Source organism: Saimiri boliviensis, chromosome 6 (assembly GCF_048565385.1).
Source record: "Saimiri boliviensis isolate mSaiBol1 chromosome 6, mSaiBol1.pri, whole genome shotgun sequence".
Classification (NCBI taxonomy): Eukaryota; Metazoa; Chordata; class Mammalia; order Primates; family Cebidae; genus Saimiri; species Saimiri boliviensis.
Window position 1 is genome coordinate 127,394,600 of NC_133454.1, and position 19,649 is coordinate 127,414,248.

The following is a 19,649-nucleotide window of genomic DNA, read 5'->3' on the forward strand; positions in this document are numbered from 1 at the left end:
TCTTGTTACCCAGGCTGGAGTGCAATGGCACGATCTCGGCTCACCGCAACCTCCGCCTCCTGGGTTCAGGCAATTCTCCTGCCTCAGCCTCCTGAGTAGCTGGGATTCCAGGCACGCGCCACCATGCCCAGCTAATTTTTTGTATTTTTAGTAGAGACGGGGTTTCACCATGTTGACCAGGATGGTCTCGATCTCTTGACCTTGTGATCCACCCGCCTCGGCCTCCCAAAGTGCTGGGATTACAAGCTTGAGCCACCGCGCCCGGCCTCCTCTCCCACTTTTCAAGCTCCCTAAGCATATTTGACAATGGGGGTGGGTCACCCCACTTATCTGGGCCACAATCTTTAAACAAACTTCTGGCCCCACAAAACTGCATGGCAAGTGGGTAGAAAGCAATGATTTCTATTTGTAGCCCAGAGGGATTCTTTCTTCGTGTGTGTGTGGAGGGGACAGAGCCTCGCTTTGTTGCCCAGGCTGGAGTGCAATGGCGTGATCTCGGCTCACTGCAGCTTCTGCCTCCCAGGTTCAAGTGATTCTCCTGCCTCAGCCTCCCCAGTAGCTGGAATTTCAGGCGTGTGCCACCACACCTGGCTAATTTTTGTATTTTTAGTAGGCAGTTTTTCATCATGTTGGCCAGGCTGGTCTCGAACTCCTGACCTAAAGTGATCCATCAGCCTCGGCCTCCTAAAGTACTGAGATTACAGGTGTGAGACACTGCTCCTAGCCTTTTTTTTTTTTTTTTTTTTTTTCTTTTTCGAGACAGAGTCTTGCTCTGTCGCTCAGGCTGGAGTGCAGTGGCACCATCTCAGCTCACTGCAAATTTCACCTCCTGAGTTCAAGCTATTCTACTGCCTCAGCCTCCTGAGTAGCTGGGATTACAGGTGACTGCCACCACGCCGAACTAATTATTTTGTAATTTTTGTACTTCACCATGTTGGGCCAGACTGGTTTTGAATTCGTGGCCTCATGTGATTGGCCTGCCTCAGCCTCCCAAAATATTAGGATTACAGGCGTGAGTCGCCATACCTGGACTTTTGTTCTTTTAAAGAGATGGATCAGTCTCGCTATGTTGCCCAGGCTGGACTCCTAGGCTCAAGCAATCCTCCAGCCTCTGCCTCCTGAATAGACCCACAGGAATTTGGAGGAGATAGAGACTTCCAGAATCACCCTGGCAAAAGTGGGGCTGCACAGCTGGGGTTGGAGGGTCTCTGGAGCACAGCAGCTCTGGGGTCCTCACCTGTGCTCTCTAGATGTTTGAGACCAGCCTGGGCATTACAGGGAGAACCCTGTCTCTACAAAAAGTTAAAAAATTAGCTGGGTATGGTGGTGAGCACCTGTAGTTCCAGCTGTTCATTAGGTGGCTGAGGCAGGAGGATTGCTTAGTCCTGGGAGATAAAGGCTACAGTGAGTCACGATCATGCCACTGTGCTGCAGCCCAGGTGACAGAGTAAAACCCTGTCTCAAAAAACAAAAACCAAAACCGACACCAAGCTGGGGCCTTGGAGCCTGGGGCGAATGTCCAGCTCTGTCACTTGCCACCAGCGGCACCTTCTCAGGCAGGCCCATTCTCCTGTTTATGAAGAACATATTTGCCCCAGCACACCACCAGCTCGAGTGGGGTGTGCCCCGTTTGTTTCCCCACAGGCCGTTTCTGTCTGGCTGCCTCTCTGGGGTGTGGCAGCCACCAGGGATGTGTTGCATTGTTCCTGGGGCTCTGGCCCCGGAGCTCTGCACTCACTGGAAGTGTCCTGGAGGCCCACCGTCAGGGCTGTCTGCCATCATCTTGGGTGACCAGTGCGGTGATTTCTCAGAACTGTGACCACTCCACTGCCAGGGCCCAGGGAGGGCCTTGTCCTCACAGGAAAGTGCGGCCCCTCGCCTTTTCCGTGACCCCCCCCCACCGGCCCCCACACTTGCTTACTGCTCCAGCGCTGCAGTCCCCCGCCCACAGGGAGCCTGCAGGGCTCGTACACCTCCGCTTTCGCCCACTCCCCCCTAACCTGCAGGCAGGCACAGCTTCTCATCCAACCCCTTCTCCTGCCATCCTGAATCCCATGGCCCCCAGCCCTGCTGTCTACTGTGGTCCCCACCTGGGTAGAGGCCCACATGTGCCTGAGAGACATCTGTGCAGAGAAATGCTGGCCACCAGCCTGAGCTCAAGACACCAACTGGTACCTTGAAAGTGATGGGTAGATTTTTTTTTTTTTTTTTTTTTTTTTTTTTTTGAGACAGAGTCTCCCTCTGTCACCCAGGCTGGAGTGCAGTGGTGCAATCTTGGCTCACTGCAACCTCTGCCTTTGGGTTCAAGCGACTCTCTTGCCTCAGCCTCCCAAGTAGCTAGGATTATAGGCGCCCACCACTACGCCTGGGTAATTTTTGTATTTTTAGTAAAGACGGGGTTTTACCATGTTGGCCAGGCTGGCCTTGAACTCCTGACCTCAGGTGATCTGCCCGTCTTGGCCTCCCAAAGTGCTGGGATTACAGGCCTGAGCCACCAGGCCTGGCCAGATACTTCTTTCATGAATGGTACTAGGTTTCTATAGTCAGCTTGCTTTGCCATTCTCAATTTCAGACCTCTCTCTTACTCCTCAAACCTCTGGGCCCTCCTGTCTTCACTCTCAGACACTTCCTACTTTCCAGACAAGAGAGAAAGCCTCATGCTGGAGGGGCTCCCTCGCCACACCCAAAACCTTCTTTTCCTTCTGGAAAGAAGACAGATCTGCTCCTGAAGATCCCCCACGAGACCCACTCTGAGTAACTCCTTCACGTTCTTTCTCAGAACACTCGTTCCCCTGTGCGCGCTCCCTGCCTCCAACATTAAACTTGCATCTCATATTAACGAAATGAACCTGCTCCCCTCCCAGTGGTCATCCTCGCTGGCTCCTCCTTCACAGAAGAACTTCGCCTGCACCCTCTCAACCCATCTAGCTCTCCCTTGAAGCACTGCCCTAAGCTCAGCTCTCTGAGGTCAAGGACCAGTGGCTGGGGACCAGCCTTCCTTGCAGTCCCCATGCCTCCGTGAGGGCGGTGCAGGGGCTGTCCTCGGCCAGCTCCCTAGGCTGTCTCACTGCTGTGGTCTGTGTGTGGCCTCAAGTTCATGCTGGAAACTCAGTCCCCAGTGCCACAGTGTGTTGAAGAGGCAATTAGGTCGTGAGGGTCCTGACTCATGAATGAATGGATTAATGCCGTTATCGAGGGATTGGGCTTCCAGTAAAGAAATTAAACCGCCTTCCTCTCTCTACCATGGGATGGTGCACCACAAAGGCCTTCCTTGCCAGAATCACCTCTCCATCTCGAACTTCCCAGCCTCCAGAACCACGAGTCAAATAAAAGCCTATTGTCTCTAACTTGCCCGGTCCCAATCTGTGATATTGTGATAGCAGCACAAAACAGACCAAGGCACCCTTTCCCATGGCTTTGCTTTTACCCCATATTGAAGACTCAAATCTTGTTTCCTGCCCCAAACCTCAAGTACATGCTAGGTGCTCAAAAAATACTGAAGTGGGCCAGGTATGGTGGCTCATGCCTGTAATCCCAGCACTTTGGGAGGCCAAGGTGGGCAGATCACAACGTCAAGAGATTGAAACCATCCTGATCAACATGGTGAAATCCCATCTCTACTAAAAAATACAAATAGGAGAGATCCAAGATGGCTGATCACTAGCAGCTCAGGATTGTAGCTCCCAGTGAAAGTGCAGAGAACGAGAGGATGCCACACTTTCACATGAATTCTTGTTGCTCACGCACCAGGAGATTCCCAGCGGAGGAGCCCCACGGGTCGCCAGAGCGACTCTAGTGACCAGCGAGGCGGTTTTGCTGGCGCCTCAGAGCGTCGGTTCTTGGTGCAGAGTCAGAAAAGCACCATCAACCTTAACGCCGCTGTTACAGTCGGCGCAGTGGGTTGCTCAGATTTCAGCGCTAAGAATCAATATGTTGGACGTCTACTCAGAAACCCAATTACAAAGATGGTAATTATAAAGACCACAGATGGATAAATCTACAATGAAGGGAAGAAAACAGCCAAAAAAGGCTGAGAATACCCAAGATCAGAACGCCTCTCCCTCAGCAGGGGATCATAGTTCCTCATCAGCAACGGAACAAGGCCTGATGGAGAACGAGTGTGTTCCAATTACAGAAGCAGGCTTCAAAATGTGGATAATGAGAAACTTCTGTGAATTAAAAGAACTTGTTCTAACTCAATCCAAAGAAACTAAGAACTTTGAAAAAAGGTTTGATGAAATGTTAACAAGAATACACAATTTAGAGAGGAATATAAGTGAACTGATGGAGCTGAAAAACTCAAAACAAGAATTTCGTGAAGTATGCACAAGTTTTAACAGCCGACTTGATCAAGCAGAAGAAAGGATATCAGAGGTCGAAGACCAACTCAATGAAATAAAACGAGAAGACAAGATTAGAGAAAAAAGGATAAAAAGGAACAAGCAAAGTCTCCAAGAAATATGGGACTATGTGAAAAGACCTAATCTACGCTTGATAGGTGTACCCGAATGTGACGAAGAGAATGAATCCAAGCTGGAAAATATGCTTCGGGACATTATTCAGGAAAAATTTCCCAACCTAGTAAGGCAGGATAATACTCAACTCCAGGTAATACAGAGAACACCACAGAGATATTCCTCAAGAAGAGCAACTCCAAGGCACATAATCGTCAGATTCACCAGGGTTGAAATGAAGGAGAAAATACTAAGGGCAGCCAGAGAGAAAGGTCAGGTTACCCACAAAGGGAAGCCTATCAGACCCACAGCAGATCTCTCAGCAGAAACCCTACAAGCCAGAAGAGAGTGGGGGCCAATATTCAACATCCTTAAAGAAAAGAACTTTTTTTTTTTTTTTTTTTTTTTTTTTTTTTTTTTGAGTCGGAGTTTCGCTCTTGTTACCCAGGCTGGAGTGCAATGGCACGATCTCGGCTCACCGCAACCTCCGCCTCCTGAGTTCAGGCAATTCTCCTGCCTCAGCCTCCTGAGTAGCTGGGATTACAGGCACGAGCCACCATGCCCAGCTAATTTTTTTTGTATTTTTAGTAGAGACGGGGTTTCACCATGTTGACCAGGATGGTCTCGATCTCTCGACCTCGTGATCCACCCGCCTCGGCCTCCCAAAGTGCTGGGATTACAGGCTTGAGCCACCGCGCCCGGCTTTTTTTTTTTTTTTTTTTTGAGACGGAGTTTCGCTCTTGTCACCCAGGCTGGAGTGCAATGGCGCAATCTCGGCTCACCGCAACCTCCGCCTCCTGGGTTCAGGCAATTCTGCCTCAGCCTCCTGAGTAGCTGGGATTACAGGCACGAGCCACCATGCCCAGCTAATTTTTTTTTGTATTTTTAGTAGAGACGGCGTTTCACCATGTTGACCAGGATGGTCTCGATCTCTTGACCTCGTGATCCACCCGCCTCGGCCTCCCAAAGTGCTGGGATTACAGGCTTGAGCCACCGCGCCCGGCCAAGAAAAGAACTTTCAACCAAGAATTTCACATCCAGCCAAACTAAGCTTCATAACTGAAGGAAAAATAAAGTTTTTTGTGAACAAGCAAGCACTCAGAGATTTCATCACCACCAGGCCTGCTTTACAAGAGCTTCTGAAAGAACCACTACACATAGAAAGAAACAAACAGTATCAGCCTTTCTAAAAAATACCAAAAAGAGCATCAATATAATGAAGAATTTACATCAACTAATGGGCAAAACAGCCAGCTAACATTAAATGACAGTATTGAACTCACATATATCATTATTAATTCTAAATTTAAATTGACTAAATCCACCAATCCAAAGACAGACAGACAATTTGGATAAAAAACTAAAACCCATTGGTATGCTGCATCCAGACCCATCTCACATTCAAGGATACACAAAGACTCAAAACAAGGGATGGAGAAAGATTTACCAACCAACCAGAGAGCAAAAATAAATAAATAAAAAGCAGAAGTTACAATTTTTGCCTCTGATAAAATAGTCGTTAAAGCAACAAAGATCAAAAGAAGCAAAGAAGGACATTATATAATGATAAAAGGATCAATGCAACAACAAGAAGAGCTAAAGATCCTGAATATATACGCACCCAATACAGGAATACCCAGACATACAAGACTCATAAAGAGACTTAGACTCCCACACAATAATAGTGGGAGACTTCAACATTAATATTAGACAGATCAATGAGACAGAAAATTAACAACAATATCCAGGACTTGAACTCCGATCTGGAACAAGTAAACTTAATTAACATTTATAGAACTCTCCACTTTAAATACACAAAGTATACACTCTTATCAGTACCACATCATATCAACTTAGAAGTTTAAACGAAATGTTGGTTGGCTCCTTATTTGTTATTCTCTTCCCTCATTTTCTTTCATGTCTCCATTATTAAGCACAATTATAGGCATACCCATATTTAGACTGCATTCTAGCCCGGGCAATAAAGCAATACCCCCATCCTCTCTCCCTCTTCCTCTTTCTCTTTCTTCCTCTTCTTTATTCTTTTTCTTATCCTTTTTTTCTTTCTCTCTTTAAGAAAAAAAAAAAAAAATACAAATAGCTGGGTGTGGTGGCAGGCGCCTGTAGTCCCAGCTACTCGGGAGGCTGAGGCAGGAGAATTGCTTGAACCTGGGAGGGAGAGGTTGCCGTGAGTCAGGATCGCGCCACTGCACTCCAGCCTGGTGACAGAGTGAGATCTCGTCTCAAAAAACAAAAACAAAACAAAACAAAAAACAAAGTGAGAAAAATACTGAAGTGTACCTTCAATACTGGGCTCCAGCTGCTCAGGGGCTCACACTGCTTCCAGCCCTCTGGTGTGCCAGAGCAGGCCGGGTCGCGCCCTGCTTCCCTTCAGCCAGAGCAGACTCAGTAAGGTGGGCTGCCCCCAAAAGTCCTAAGTCACTGTTTACTGCAAGTCAGCTGAAAACCCTACAAATCTGGCAAGGGGGAACATGGGATCTGGCAACAGAGTTTTTCTTCAGAACATTACCAAAGCAGTCTCCGCGGGCCTGCAGTCTGTCTTCTGTCCTCCAGCTTAGCAGCCTTATGACAGTTTCCATGAATATTTGTTAAGCTTAAGGGCCTGGGAGAAAATGAGTGGCAGATGGTGGAGGGAGTGGTAGTGACACCCCTTTCCCAATCTTGGCCATTCACACACCCTGTCCCTACCAATCCTGGTACCCTTTCTGAAGAATCAAAATTCACTTTTTGGCCAAGCGTGGTGGCTCACAATTGTAATCCCAGCACTTTGAGAAGCTGAGGTCAGGAGTTCGAGACCAGCCTGGTCAACATGGTGAAACCTCATCTCTACCAAAAATACAAAAATTAACCAGGTGTGGTGGCGGGTGCCTGTAGTCCCAGCTACTTCGAAGGCTGAGGCAGGAGAACCGCTTGAATCTGGGAGATGGAGGTGCTGTGAGCCAAGATCGTGCCACTGCACTCCAGCCTGGCCAGCAGAATAAGTCTCCGTCCATAAATAAATACACTTTTCCTCTGGGCTCTATCATTAGCAAACACAAGTAATGCTCGTGTGCTCTAGGACGTGGGGAGGGAGCAGAAGTCTCGAGGCCTCACGTTCCCTTGCCTCCGAGGGTCACACATGCCAGTCATGGGGAGTGCCCTGGAGCCGGCAACTTGCTTGTTGTCTGCTCTGGGTGCAACCGGGTTCTGCAGTAGAGCACGTGATGGTGCTGCAGGTCAGTGACGGAAAGCTGTCATTTGAGAAATGAGTCACACGGGGGCTCCAGGCAAGTTAGCTGCCACTGGCTACTGGAAGAGTAGAGAGAAAACCTGAGATGCTGAAGACGACTCCTAAGTACTTAACAGGCATGCCACATTTCACCTTTTTCCACACTGGGAACCCAAGTTTGGGTGGATACTTCAATTAGGAAAAATCAATCATCAATACTTGACTAGCCCAGTGTGTGCACGGCTCTCACAGGTTATCCTCAAGAGTGAATCCAGAAACTAAACTGATGACGGGACCAGGCGTCCACACTGCCGTCTGACACAGAATGGTGCTAGGTGCTGGGAAGGAAATGTGGAGATGAAGCAGCTTGCTCAGGGCTGCTCAGCTGTCACCGAGCTGGGCAAATGCGGGTTTCCTCCCTCCTGTATGGTCGTATTTCCTTTCAGCAGCAAATAGGAGAAAAAAGGGCCTATGCCAATTCGGGGTATGCTTTGTCCGATACGGTGAGGGGGAAAAAAAATCCAAGTAATCAGGAACTATTAATGCATTTGAGTTGCAAAAGCCTTCAGTGTTACCTCGCTCTATATTGAAGGCACACATTTTTTGAGTTCAAGGACCAGGAGGGTATGTAGTTTAGTCTCCCTAAGAGAAGAATCAATGTTTACCATCTCTTCTCTTAAAAATGAGTGGCACCAGACAAACAGGAGACCAGGCCCTAGAGAACTCAGCATTCACAGGCATTGAAAGCTTTAGAAACTTTGATTTTACAAATTGTTTCACACATAAATTTTGTGGAGAAAGTCACCGCTTTGATCTTTTTTTCAGATACAGTGAACACTGGCCAAATTGTTTTAATTTCCGAATTTATTAAAATGATTAACCTCAATACTGCAAGTGCATGTACAAAATATTTGTAAAAAATGTTTTTAATGAAACGTTAAAGAACTTACCTCAAATGCTGAAAAAGTCCTTTTTCATTCTTTCAGTACAAGGAATACATTGTATCTCAAAAGTATTACAACTCAGCAAAAACAATTCATAACAGTAATTTGAAAATGATTGAAAATTGAATACTTTACATATATTTCTATGATCATCTCCTAATTCTTACAATGCCAAAATCTTAAAACCAATCATTGCATAAGCTCAAGCTAAAAGTTTTATTGAATGCAACCTCTTCCAAACTGGTCCACGGTGTGTGGATGTCATCATACCACACAGTGAAGTTCTACAGCAGATCCAGAACAGTTCCGAGGCCCCTACCTTTACGAACGGAAATTAGGTTTCCCTAGAAGGCATCAACAGTGGCTGCTGAGTGCTTGTGCATACCGACTCCTGAGAGGCAGTGATTCGCTACCAAATGTCACTGCTCTGAGACCCATGGGAAGGTCAGCCTCTAAAGATGAGGCCATGATAAAAATTAAGACAAACATCATAAATAAGTTACTAAAATTAGCTTAAAAATGAAGAAAAATGGGAAATGCGTTACTTCTTAAAATTGAAATTCCCAAAATAGCTATTGTTGGTATTGAAATAAGGTTTAAGATTTAGTCTCTGAACCTCTTCCAAACACCTCAAACTACAGCGGGAACAGCACCTCCAGACGCAGGGTCCACCTTCATCTTCCTCAGTGGCATAGGCTTCACATTTTTATGTGGGGATGCCATGAGGGCTGGATGTGCTCTGAGTGCTCCGGGTGCCTCGGACAGGTGCTCCTGAGAGGCTGTGTGGCTGCCCTACAAGGTGGGTGCGGGTGAGTGTGGAAGGAAGTTCACCACATGCTTTCCAGATGCCTGAGAAGTTCGCCTGCACCATAATGAACAAGGATGAGACTACAGAAGTAGTTCCTTAGAGAACCAGGGTTAAAAAAAATCTACTTTTCAAAGATGGTCATGAATCATTAATTTCTATTTGTAACCTATGGGCAATCAATAGTTTTAAGGAGCTTAATTTAAATATCCCCTAAACCTGGAAATTAGTAGGAATCAGTAATAACAGTAAGCATTGAGGTTTTTCTCCATTGGACTTTTCATTACCTGCAGATTCCTTTTAATATTTTAAGACATGGGCTACTTTCCTATAGAGACTATACAAATCCCCTAGATTGATCCTTTACTTAGGAACACTGTATATCAGAAAGTACATGTACACATTTCCCAGAAATAAAGAGACCTACTGGTGTCAAACACCTGTTACAGATTTATATTCCCAAATTCTCTGTCCACTGATTTGCAAAATAATCCAGAGAAATGAAAAGAACCTGGTATTGAACATAAAGTAATAAAAAATTTGCTCATTAAGTTAATTAAAATTAATTTCTCAAAGTGCTTCAAAAAACAAATTAAATCTGACTTTTTGTTTAACTGATAATATAGTCAAAAAAATCTTTGATATTCTCATAATAAACTAACATAAGCCAAGAACTTCCACTGATGCAGTGCTTAAAACTATATATTTATAATTTCCTATTTTATTGGCATGAATATTTCTAAACTTAAAAACCTTCCTGGTAAGTTCTTTTAATTTCTTATGACAAAAATTTCTCACAACACACAAATATTTACAACATATACATTGTTTTCAGTTCTTTACATTGAATCTCAAAGACAAACTTTTTTTATAGGTTACCACAGAACAAAAGCTGTGACTCATGTTTTTATTTCATAAACTATTATAAGTTAAAGTGAATAGATTTTTTTTAATATTCCTTGTAGCATTTTACAAGTGCAACAGAAAACTTGAAGAACCAAATTAAGAGAGCTGTAGTTCATTAGATAAACGTTGCTTGTTGTCGTCACGTTGTTCACAGCAAATTTTTGAAAAAATAAGCACCAATCATTCTTGCAAAGAACAATTTTATCTAAAAGGATTGAAAAGAGTTAAATACAAGGTTTTTAATTTACATGACAAGCAATAAATACACTGTATCGAAACTCATCCCGCACACTGCTACCCTCGTACATATAATGTACTGAGAAGCCAGCTGTTACGTATGTCATTGCATTTTTTTTTTTTTTTTTAAGAAACCAATCTGACTCCTAACCAATGGTTTGCGGAATTAACAAAGACCACAAACAGTACAACTGGGCCAGCAAACAGTGTGAAACTGACAAAACTCCAAGGGGGAAACATCTAGCAAATAAATCGAAAAGCCGAAGATCATTGCTGGTGATATTAGCATACTAGAAACCCTTAATATGCTGCTACTATGATTTAAGTTATTGTTTAGTCATATTAAAGAGCCAGCTGATGCTCTTACAGTTAAAAAAAATTGTTGTAGCCACATCATTTTCAACGTCCTCTGTGGAAAGTTGCTATCACTGTACAATTTTGCTTGAGCCTTTATTTTACAACAGGGCTTCACCTCTAATCAGAATTGCACGTAAGAAGGCTATTTAAAAAGTACGATAAAAATTTGCACAAATCAGACTTAAGAATTGAGTCAGTACGCTGTACACTTTCTACAATAGTATGCTGATAAGTGAAGAGACAATAGAAGTGCTGCCACTAAACTTTCAGTTGAGGAATAATTGACTGGAATTTTTTTTTTATTTCTTTAAAGTAGTTAGACCAGGTCAAATTAAGACCAAGAGCTTATGCATTAAGCCTTAAAGACTGATCTTCCCTTCTCCTTGAAGAAATGTCAATATCTATAGAGTCTTTCCCAACGATTAGCCTCAATCGCTTGGCTGGAGGAAGAGGAATAAAATCGTCTTCAAAGTCATCATCATAGTCATCGTCCTCGCCGCCCTCAGAAGGGGAAGAGTCATCTGTACTTTCTTCCTCATACTGACTATAGTCGTCCACCTCCATTCGAGACTCCAGGAGAGAAAGAGGATCGCTGCAACACACCCCATTTTCATGAAGCCCCTCTGTGTAAGATCCCCTACTCTCCTCATCTCGTTTCAGCTGGATTTTTAGTTTTGTAGAACTACTGCCTGATCCTGAGTTAAATCCATTATTAAGCTTTGCTACATAGAGATTGTTATCGTTGTCATGGTCTTTACTTAACTTGATGCTTATTTTTGAAGAATTCATTCCATCATTCTCTTGGTCATTTGTCTTGCTGCTGCTATCATGACGCCTACGAAGAGTCAATTTGGGAATCCCCGAGTTATTTTCTAGGATTAACTGTGCGTCATACCTTGTGATTCGCCTCTTCTTTTTACTTTTTGCAGTTCTAAAGCTGTCTTTTGTTTTGAAGCTATCTGACGTCACAACCGAACAACCGACGGGTGAAGGAGCACAGTCTGTGTAGCTCACAGGCACGCCCACAGTGCCACTGTGCTCGCCCTGGTCAGAATGGGGTCCCATCAAATCTGGCACCGTGTCGTCTTTTCCAGGAGAATCATGCTCCGGAGTAGATTCCTCTATTTTTGCAAACTGTTTCACAAGTTTTCCTTGTCGTGACTTCTTCTTGGACATGCCTGTGTCACTCTTATGACACTTTGCCTCCCCGTTTTGTGCAGTCTCATGAGCCAGTTCTTCCTCCTGCACCACGGGAGCTGGCTGGTCACCACTGTCAGGGCAAGGTTCCGTCACGCTGCTTTTATAGCCATCCAGCGTGTTTGGTTCGAGCTTGATGTCAGAGGCCTCCTTCAGATTTGTTCTTGTCCTCACCGACCGCCGGGTTATGTAGGTACAGGGTGAGCTCTCCCCCTGCAGATGAGCACCTCTCACAGGATTCTGTCTGTGTTCTCTTGCCGCGTGTCTAGTCAAGCACCCACTGGCGACTGCAGCTTGGGCTGGTCCCTCTGGCTCCTTATCTTTTTTAATGGGCAAATTTTTATATAGAACGACTTTAGGTTCTTTCAGTACTAAGTTTCCCATTTCGAGTTTTCTTGAAGCATTCTTTTGCTCCAGCCGCTTGCAATGATTTCTCAATTTTATCTTTGAAAGTAAAGGCTTTGCAGGCTTTTTCAGTTTCTTTGGTACCCTGGAATTATTTATATGAGTTAGCTTAGATGAGGTAGAGTTGGAAGAAGCTGGAATTCTTGACAAAGATTGCCTCGTTAACGTTCTGCTCTTGCTATTCTTTTTTACACCAACTGAAGATTTTCGGTTAGAAGCTGTAAGGTTAAAAAGAAAAAGGTGAAAAACAGCCTTGGTAACAGCAGAGTTCAAGAAAAGAACGCCCAAACCCAGGCTATTAGCTCCAGCACGTTCAGACGGCACGAACGCCGGCAGCATGGCTCCTGCTGCGGATTCTGCCAGCACACCTGCATTCCCTGCACTGCTTTTCTTTGAAGTTCTTTCCTCATTTATGGGGCATCTATTCATTTTCGAGGTAAGCAGTTGCATGGTTAAAAAGCTTTTAGCACAGCAGGGACCTAGATTTCTAAGTTTCTCCTTCATCTGCCATGACACTGGCCCAAACGAAGCCGTTCTCCTGAGTTCGCAGTTTCCCACATAAAAGATTTGAAGGAAAGTCAAGTAAACATAGTTTTTTTCCTTTCACAGATTCTCCTTAAAATAGTCGTTTTAAATGTTTCTAAAATCCATTACTCATTAACCCGAAGGAAGTACAGCACTTGGCCAGTAACACAGAACAGAAACAGAATACTAATGAGCTCTAAGGAACACATTCTATCGCAATGGTTTCAAACAAGAGAAACAGATCCTAAGAACTATCTATCATCACTCTGAAAAGTACACTGTCACTATCAAAACAGCAATGCACTATTCTAAATGGTCCCCTTCAACTCTGTGAAGGACAGAAGCAGCAACAGGGAGGCTGTCGAAGAGCTGCAAAGCTTCCTTGGCTCCATCCCTTCTGTGGCTGCCCAATGGCTACAATCACGGTGAAGGGAGCGGCACATTGCTAGAATTCTGCACTCTCAGGACAAAGGGAGACCCAGCTTCTTTCCAAGGCAAGGATAGAAGGGTTGCAATGACCCTAATGGTAATGACCCGAGTAGTCATGAATATGATTCAGTTTGAGAACGAGTGTATTCTTATCCACTGGAATTACATAGAACTACTAGGTAGAAAATATATTTTTTTTAAACGTAAGGATATTCAGGTAATTCTTTTGCTACAGAATTTCCTTACGCTTACAAAGCTTGCCTACAAGGTGGATTGAGTAGATGTGCTGTCAATATAAGAGAATGAAGTTGAATGGCTTCTCAAAAGGCTTCATATGTGAATCATGCTTAAGCTGCTCCCGCAGTGTCTCTGACCTTGCCGCTGACTGTTATGTTAATTTTTCCTCTGTGCTGACATTCTGGACTATTATTTATAGAAGTTTATATGAATCAATTTCTCAGTTAGCTAGTTCCCCTGTGTCCAGTTGAAAACTTCTTCCTAATCAAAACCCTCCATTTACAGATTATTCACTAGAGAAGCTAACATAACCAAAAGAATAATCGCCACCTCTCACCAACAGGGAGAATAAAAACAATAGAATACGGGTAAGCTCAGCACACTGCCCACCCAAGGGAGGACCAGGGTCCTGAAGAGAAGTCTCCAACGCTTTCTACATGCCTGAGGGTTGCCGGGGCCACTGCCATTCCTTCCACCCAGCTAAGCAAGTAAGCACGTCAGTTACCATTAGTTCAGTTTTTATTGAGAAGCAACGATGCATCACAAGCACTCCAAAAATATTAAACCAACAAGAACAGAAGGCTCCGCACCTGAGGTCAGTGGTTCAAAACCACATGGCCAATACAGTGAAACCCTGTCTCTACTAAAAATACAAAAATTCGCCAGGCATGGTGATGCGTGCCTGTAGTCCCAGCTACTCGGAAGGCCGAGGAAAGAGAATCACTTGAACCTGGGAGATCGGAGGTTGCAGTGAGCCAAAATGGCACCACTGCACTCTAGCCTGGGTGACAAGAGTAAAACTTCATCTCAAATAAAAAGGCAGCCCTGCATGCAGCGACTGGTTCATAAATGGCTTCAGTGTAATAAACCAGCAGAATTTACAGCAAGGAGAGATTCACCGTTTGAGCCAAGAACATACTTACGCATGTGGGCCGCTACCAAGGTGGCAGCCTATTTTTAGAACAGTAGGAGGGTGAAGTTTGAATACGAGTCAATTTGAGAACGAATGATTTATTTTCCACTGGAATTATACAGAACTACTTCATAGCAAATATATTTTTTTTAAATAAGAAATTTAGAAAATAAGAACAAAATAGGGAACTCTGGCTAAAGGATTTCTTTATGCTTATGACACTTTCCTACAAGGTGGACAGGGTGGATGTGCTGCCAGGATAAAGAAAGACAAACTAGTGAAGACAGAACTGCACTGCTTGGCTGCCCTTTGCTTGGCTTTCTCAGATGTGGCTACGATGATCCTTTGCTCATTCTGTGCCTCCTCAAGGAGCAACTTATGAATAAACTCAGTGGTTTTCAACCTTTTATTTCTTCTCTTTCCATTCCATTCTCATTTTTCCTGTTTCCGCAACAATCTGTTTACCACCTCATACCTGCAAGCACCCTGACACAACAATCACATCTACACCATATTCTCAACAGCAATCCCCTGCCATCGGGATTCAGCTTGCTCCTCCAATGAGACAGCCTTTGGTGCGCCGACAACTCTGTCGTCAAATTTAGCACATACTCTTCAGCCCTCCCCTTTCTTTTCTCTGAATGTGACACCGATAACCATTTTTCTCGAGAAAACCTTTCTTCTCTCGGCTGTCAGAGCGCGCGTCCTCTTGGTTTTCCTTCTCCATCCCTGGCACACACCTTTCATCTGCCCCCTGGACTGTTACTCTTCAGGCCTTTGCAGTCCCAGGCCCCAGGTGATAAGCACCCATTCTCCCACGGCTATTAGCACTTACAGGCTGACAGTTCCCCAACTCTAGTCAGACTCTCTCAATCAGATCCAGATCACCAAATACAGACTGTCTCTAAGTCCCTCAATAGAACTCACCACCAAGTCTCCTGACGACCTCCCCTTTCAAGGTCTCCATCGTGGTCAGTATCACCACCACTGCCCAGCTGCCCAAGCAGACAGCCGGAGGTCCTCCCTGACCCCCGCTCTCCTCAACCGCCTCGCCAAGCCAATCACCATGTGCCACGGAGTCCACCCCTGCAATGTCACTGCAACCTGTCTACTCTTCCCCGTCTCGAATGCCACCGTCTCCTGCCTGAACTATGGCAGTTTTGTTTTTCCTGTTTTCCCAAAAATCCATTTACCACCACATAGCCGGGATGATTTTCTTAGTACATCATGCAGCTTCTGGGTATTAAACCTTTCAGCAACCTGATGCCCTAAGAATCAAGGCTAAAATGTTAACCCGTGGTCACAACTCTTCTTCTTACCCGGTACTTGTCATGAAGCAGAGCTTTGACTCAAGCCCCACTCTGTCTACACAGCTGTCTAAAAAGCCCTCTGCTTTGAATACGCTTCCCTTGGCCAACTTCTCATCCCCCTCTAAGACTCAGCTTAGGCAACACCTCTCTCGGGGAGCCTCTTGGGACCTTCTCTACAATGCCATTCCTATGTCTTCTCACAGCACCCAAGAAGCTCCTTACTTGGTACTTACTTTGACCCATTAGATGAATCAAATTTTATGGTGATTCTGAATTCAGCTCGCCCCATCCCATCCCTCCTTCCAAAACATTCACTGTTGGCAACAGAAAACCAAAGCATTTTCATGTTCTTGTGTCTCAACTAACATAAACAGTCCATTTTTTAGCATAAAGTGGGTATGTATTTGATACTATGTACTATGTCAATACAGAGGTTTCAATACATATTAGCAAATGTATTTTAATTTTGCTTGAAAAGCATCTCATCAAAAGCCCTGTCAAAAAGTATGCTCATCAAAGGAAAAAAAAGACAGGCAAAGAATGTGAGAAATGTAATGAAGGTGAGAGACCAGTAGTGACAAGAGCCCTTTCACTATCCAAAGAAGCTACCCTGTCCTCGCAGGGGTTGAGAATTTCAGTGAAGGCTAAAGGAGGAAGACAGTAGCCACAATGACAAACTAAAAGTCAATGATTTTAAAAAGTCTACCAAGAAACCAAGGATTATGACCTAAGTGGGGTAAGATGAGCCGGTGTTTGAGTTTGCTTCAGCACTTATATGCCTCGTATGATTCTTCCCCTGGGAGAAATCTCAAACGCCTGGACCCGGACGGTAATTTTAGGTGGGGGTAACACATTCTTCTTGGTAACTACTACATGCTACGTGCTGTGCAAAATGGTCACATCCATCCTAATAAATGCCTTTGGAAGGAAATGAGATTAAACCTATGTGAAAACCAAGCTCACACGGACTAGCATGCCTAAGGTCATCCATCTGGTGAATGGCAGAGAGGGACTTCAGCTTAGGCTTTCCCGAGCATTAAAGTCATTCTTACGCTGTCTCTAAGGCATACCACAGAGTTATAGTGTCAGTCTCAACTCACGGGTAAAGGCCCCACCGCATGGCTATTGTAGTCATTATTGTAGTGTGTCCTCAAAATCCTACAGCAGAGTGGCACCAAGACTTACAGCCAGACAAAAGAGCTGTGAACGACTCCAAGGCCTTCCTGAGCACTCAGGCTTCACTGGAGATGCACACGATTAGCAGAACTAAGATGACACAAGGGCTACAGCTCAGCATCTCCAGAACCTGAGGATCCAGAAGGCCCCTACAGGACTTTAAAGATCTTGGGCTCAAGGAGTTTACTAGACACAAGCAGTTTTCATCTGATGTGACCAGCACAGATTGGCAATGGTTGCCTGGAACGGGGTGTTAGAAAGAACTCTGAAGCAGCCTTGGCTCAGCAGAAGAGTATTCAGATCAACTGATGACATCAGTGACAGGGCCAGAGTGGGAAACAGCGCCCCAGCCTCTGCATCTGGGACAGGTGCTCCATAGCTGAGATCAACTTCTCCCTTTGGCCGAGTCTTCTGGGGCTTGTCTTGACGTGTGGCACTAGCAGAGACCTGTGTCCACATCTTCAGACTGCTCAGAGCCTCTGGTCTCACACTCCCTACCACAGCACTAACTTCAGAGGGGGGTATCCCAGTCAGCAAGGCATTAAGAGGCTTGAAAAACCAGAATCCTGTGGACTGGATTTGTGAAAATGGATTCCTTCTTGTCTCCACTTCTGGAAGCTAAAGCAGAGTCAAACTGTAGCTCTCAAGAATACTTGCCAAAAAAGCACCTGTATGGAAGAAAATTTTTCTTCCAACTACACAGAACATTTCTTTATACATCTGTTCAAAGAAAGCAGTTCCTCTATGAGCTGCTAAATTCTAAATGAACCACAGGATGAAGATGAGCAGCCACACAGAAAAAGCACTCCACACCCACACACACCACGTGCACCTACCGCCCTGGGAGGAGGGGCCCGGCAGCTCTGGCTTTCCTGCCGGCCAGCTGCCAGAGCCTTTCTTTCAGACAGGTGGAGGGATGGCTGAGACAAACACCAAAAGAAATACAGCCTAAGAAAATGCACCTAAGAACTCGGGAAATCCTCACGTGAACATGACAACATACAATGGTCTCGGAGACAACTAAAGCCTCGGGCTCCTTCAGAGAGAGCACTGAGCGACATCTATCCGCTCTGTCCATGACCTCAGAGTTAGTCATACTGACCCCTGGATTGTGCCAATCATGCCGCAGAAAGGGAATTTGAGAAAAGCAAGCGCCCCAGTAACAACAGTCACTGCAAAATGTGCCCCTTTCTTCTGGAATGCTGACAGTGATTACTCAGACCCTCTGAACTGGAAAACCTGGGCTTCCAGTCTGCTCTGCGTACTTGGGCACCTGTCTTACCCTGGAGCTAAGGTATAAGCTCCCTGAGGAAAGGACCCAAGTCTCAAACATCTTTGTATGTCTTCAAGAACTAGCAGGATTTCAATAAGTATTTAGCTTATTAACATATATTCCCAAATATTATTTGGTTTAATAAATATTAATAAATGGTTAAGTATCAGTACACCCAACATCTTCCAAGTTATTTGTATTCTCACCTTTTAAACTCAGTAGTATACTGAGTTCGGTAGCTATACACTAGTAATAAAGTTACTACTTAAAAGCATAAAACATCTACGTGACAAGAGCCATTCAACACGGGCAACTTTGTGGCTGTCTCCACATACAGATGGCAGCACACACCTAAGTGTTTCTGTTTTTATTTTAAAAGACACAGGTCTCAGCTGGGCGTGGTGGCTCATGCCTGTAATCCCAGGACTTTGGGAAGCTGAGGCGAGCAGATCACAAGGTCAGGAGTTTGAAACCAGCCTGGTCAATTTGGGGAAACCCTGTCTCTTCCAAAAAAATTAGAAAAATTACCCGGGTATGGTGGTGGGCGCCTGTAGTCCCAACTACTCCGGAGGCGGAGGCAGGAGAATTGCTTGAACCCAGGAGGCAGAGGTTGCAGTGAACTAAGATTGCGCCACTGCACTCCAGTCTGGGCGACAGAGCAAGGCTCTGACTCAAGTTAAAAAAAAAAAAAAAAAAAAAAAGACATAAGTCTCACTACATTGCCCAGGCTGGTCTCAAACTCCTGGCCTCAAATGATCCTCCCACCTCAGCCTCCCACGTAGCTAGGACGACAGGTGTGCACCACCATGCCTGGCTTTTAAGTGTTTTTATGTCTGCATTTATAAAATGGGCTTCACAAGATTCCAGTTTCACCAAGGAACCAGACTCAGAAAACAAATGTTCGTTATGCTGCATTTATTATGAGAATCCACAGTCAACAGTGAATGATTGACTAACTCTTGTTGCTCACTCTGGACATTAACGAGAAAGACTACAGCACTGCGTTTACGCTACACGGGTTATGCTTTGACTCTGACTCCCAGCAGCAGGTGGATTCAGGAATTCATGGCAGTGACATTCACCATCATGGGAAACACCTTCCCTTTTTCTTCAGGATTCTCTGTAGGGGAAGAGAGCACCCAGTGTTGGGCTGAGAACATCTGAAAGTCGGGAGAAGAACCTAAAATAATCAGTATCTCAGAGGGCTCTAAGGTGCCAAGAAGTCTCACTGGACGTTTAAATGTCAACAAAG

At 45.0% G+C, this 19,649-nt stretch overlaps 1 protein-coding gene across 4 annotated transcripts in view; it reads right to left on the reverse strand.

Annotated features, from left to right (window-relative positions):
• Nucleotides 1-8,529: 8,529 nt before the first annotated feature.
• The window catches only part of KMT5B (lysine methyltransferase 5B), a 59,971-nt gene continuing 48,851 nt past the window's right edge, over nucleotides 8,530-19,649 (reverse strand). For 3 of the 4 annotated variants that reach the window (XM_039470796.2, XM_039470797.2, XM_010351925.3), the window contains one exon: nucleotides 8,530-12,752. In XM_039470796.2, the coding sequence (XP_039326730.1) occupies nucleotides 11,278-12,752 (1,475 nt within the window). In that variant the 3' untranslated portion in view covers nucleotides 8,530-11,277. Of the gene's footprint in view, nucleotides 12,753-19,297; nucleotides 19,518-19,649 lie in introns of those variants that run through there. The other variant, XM_039470798.2, reaches the window with a different exon arrangement.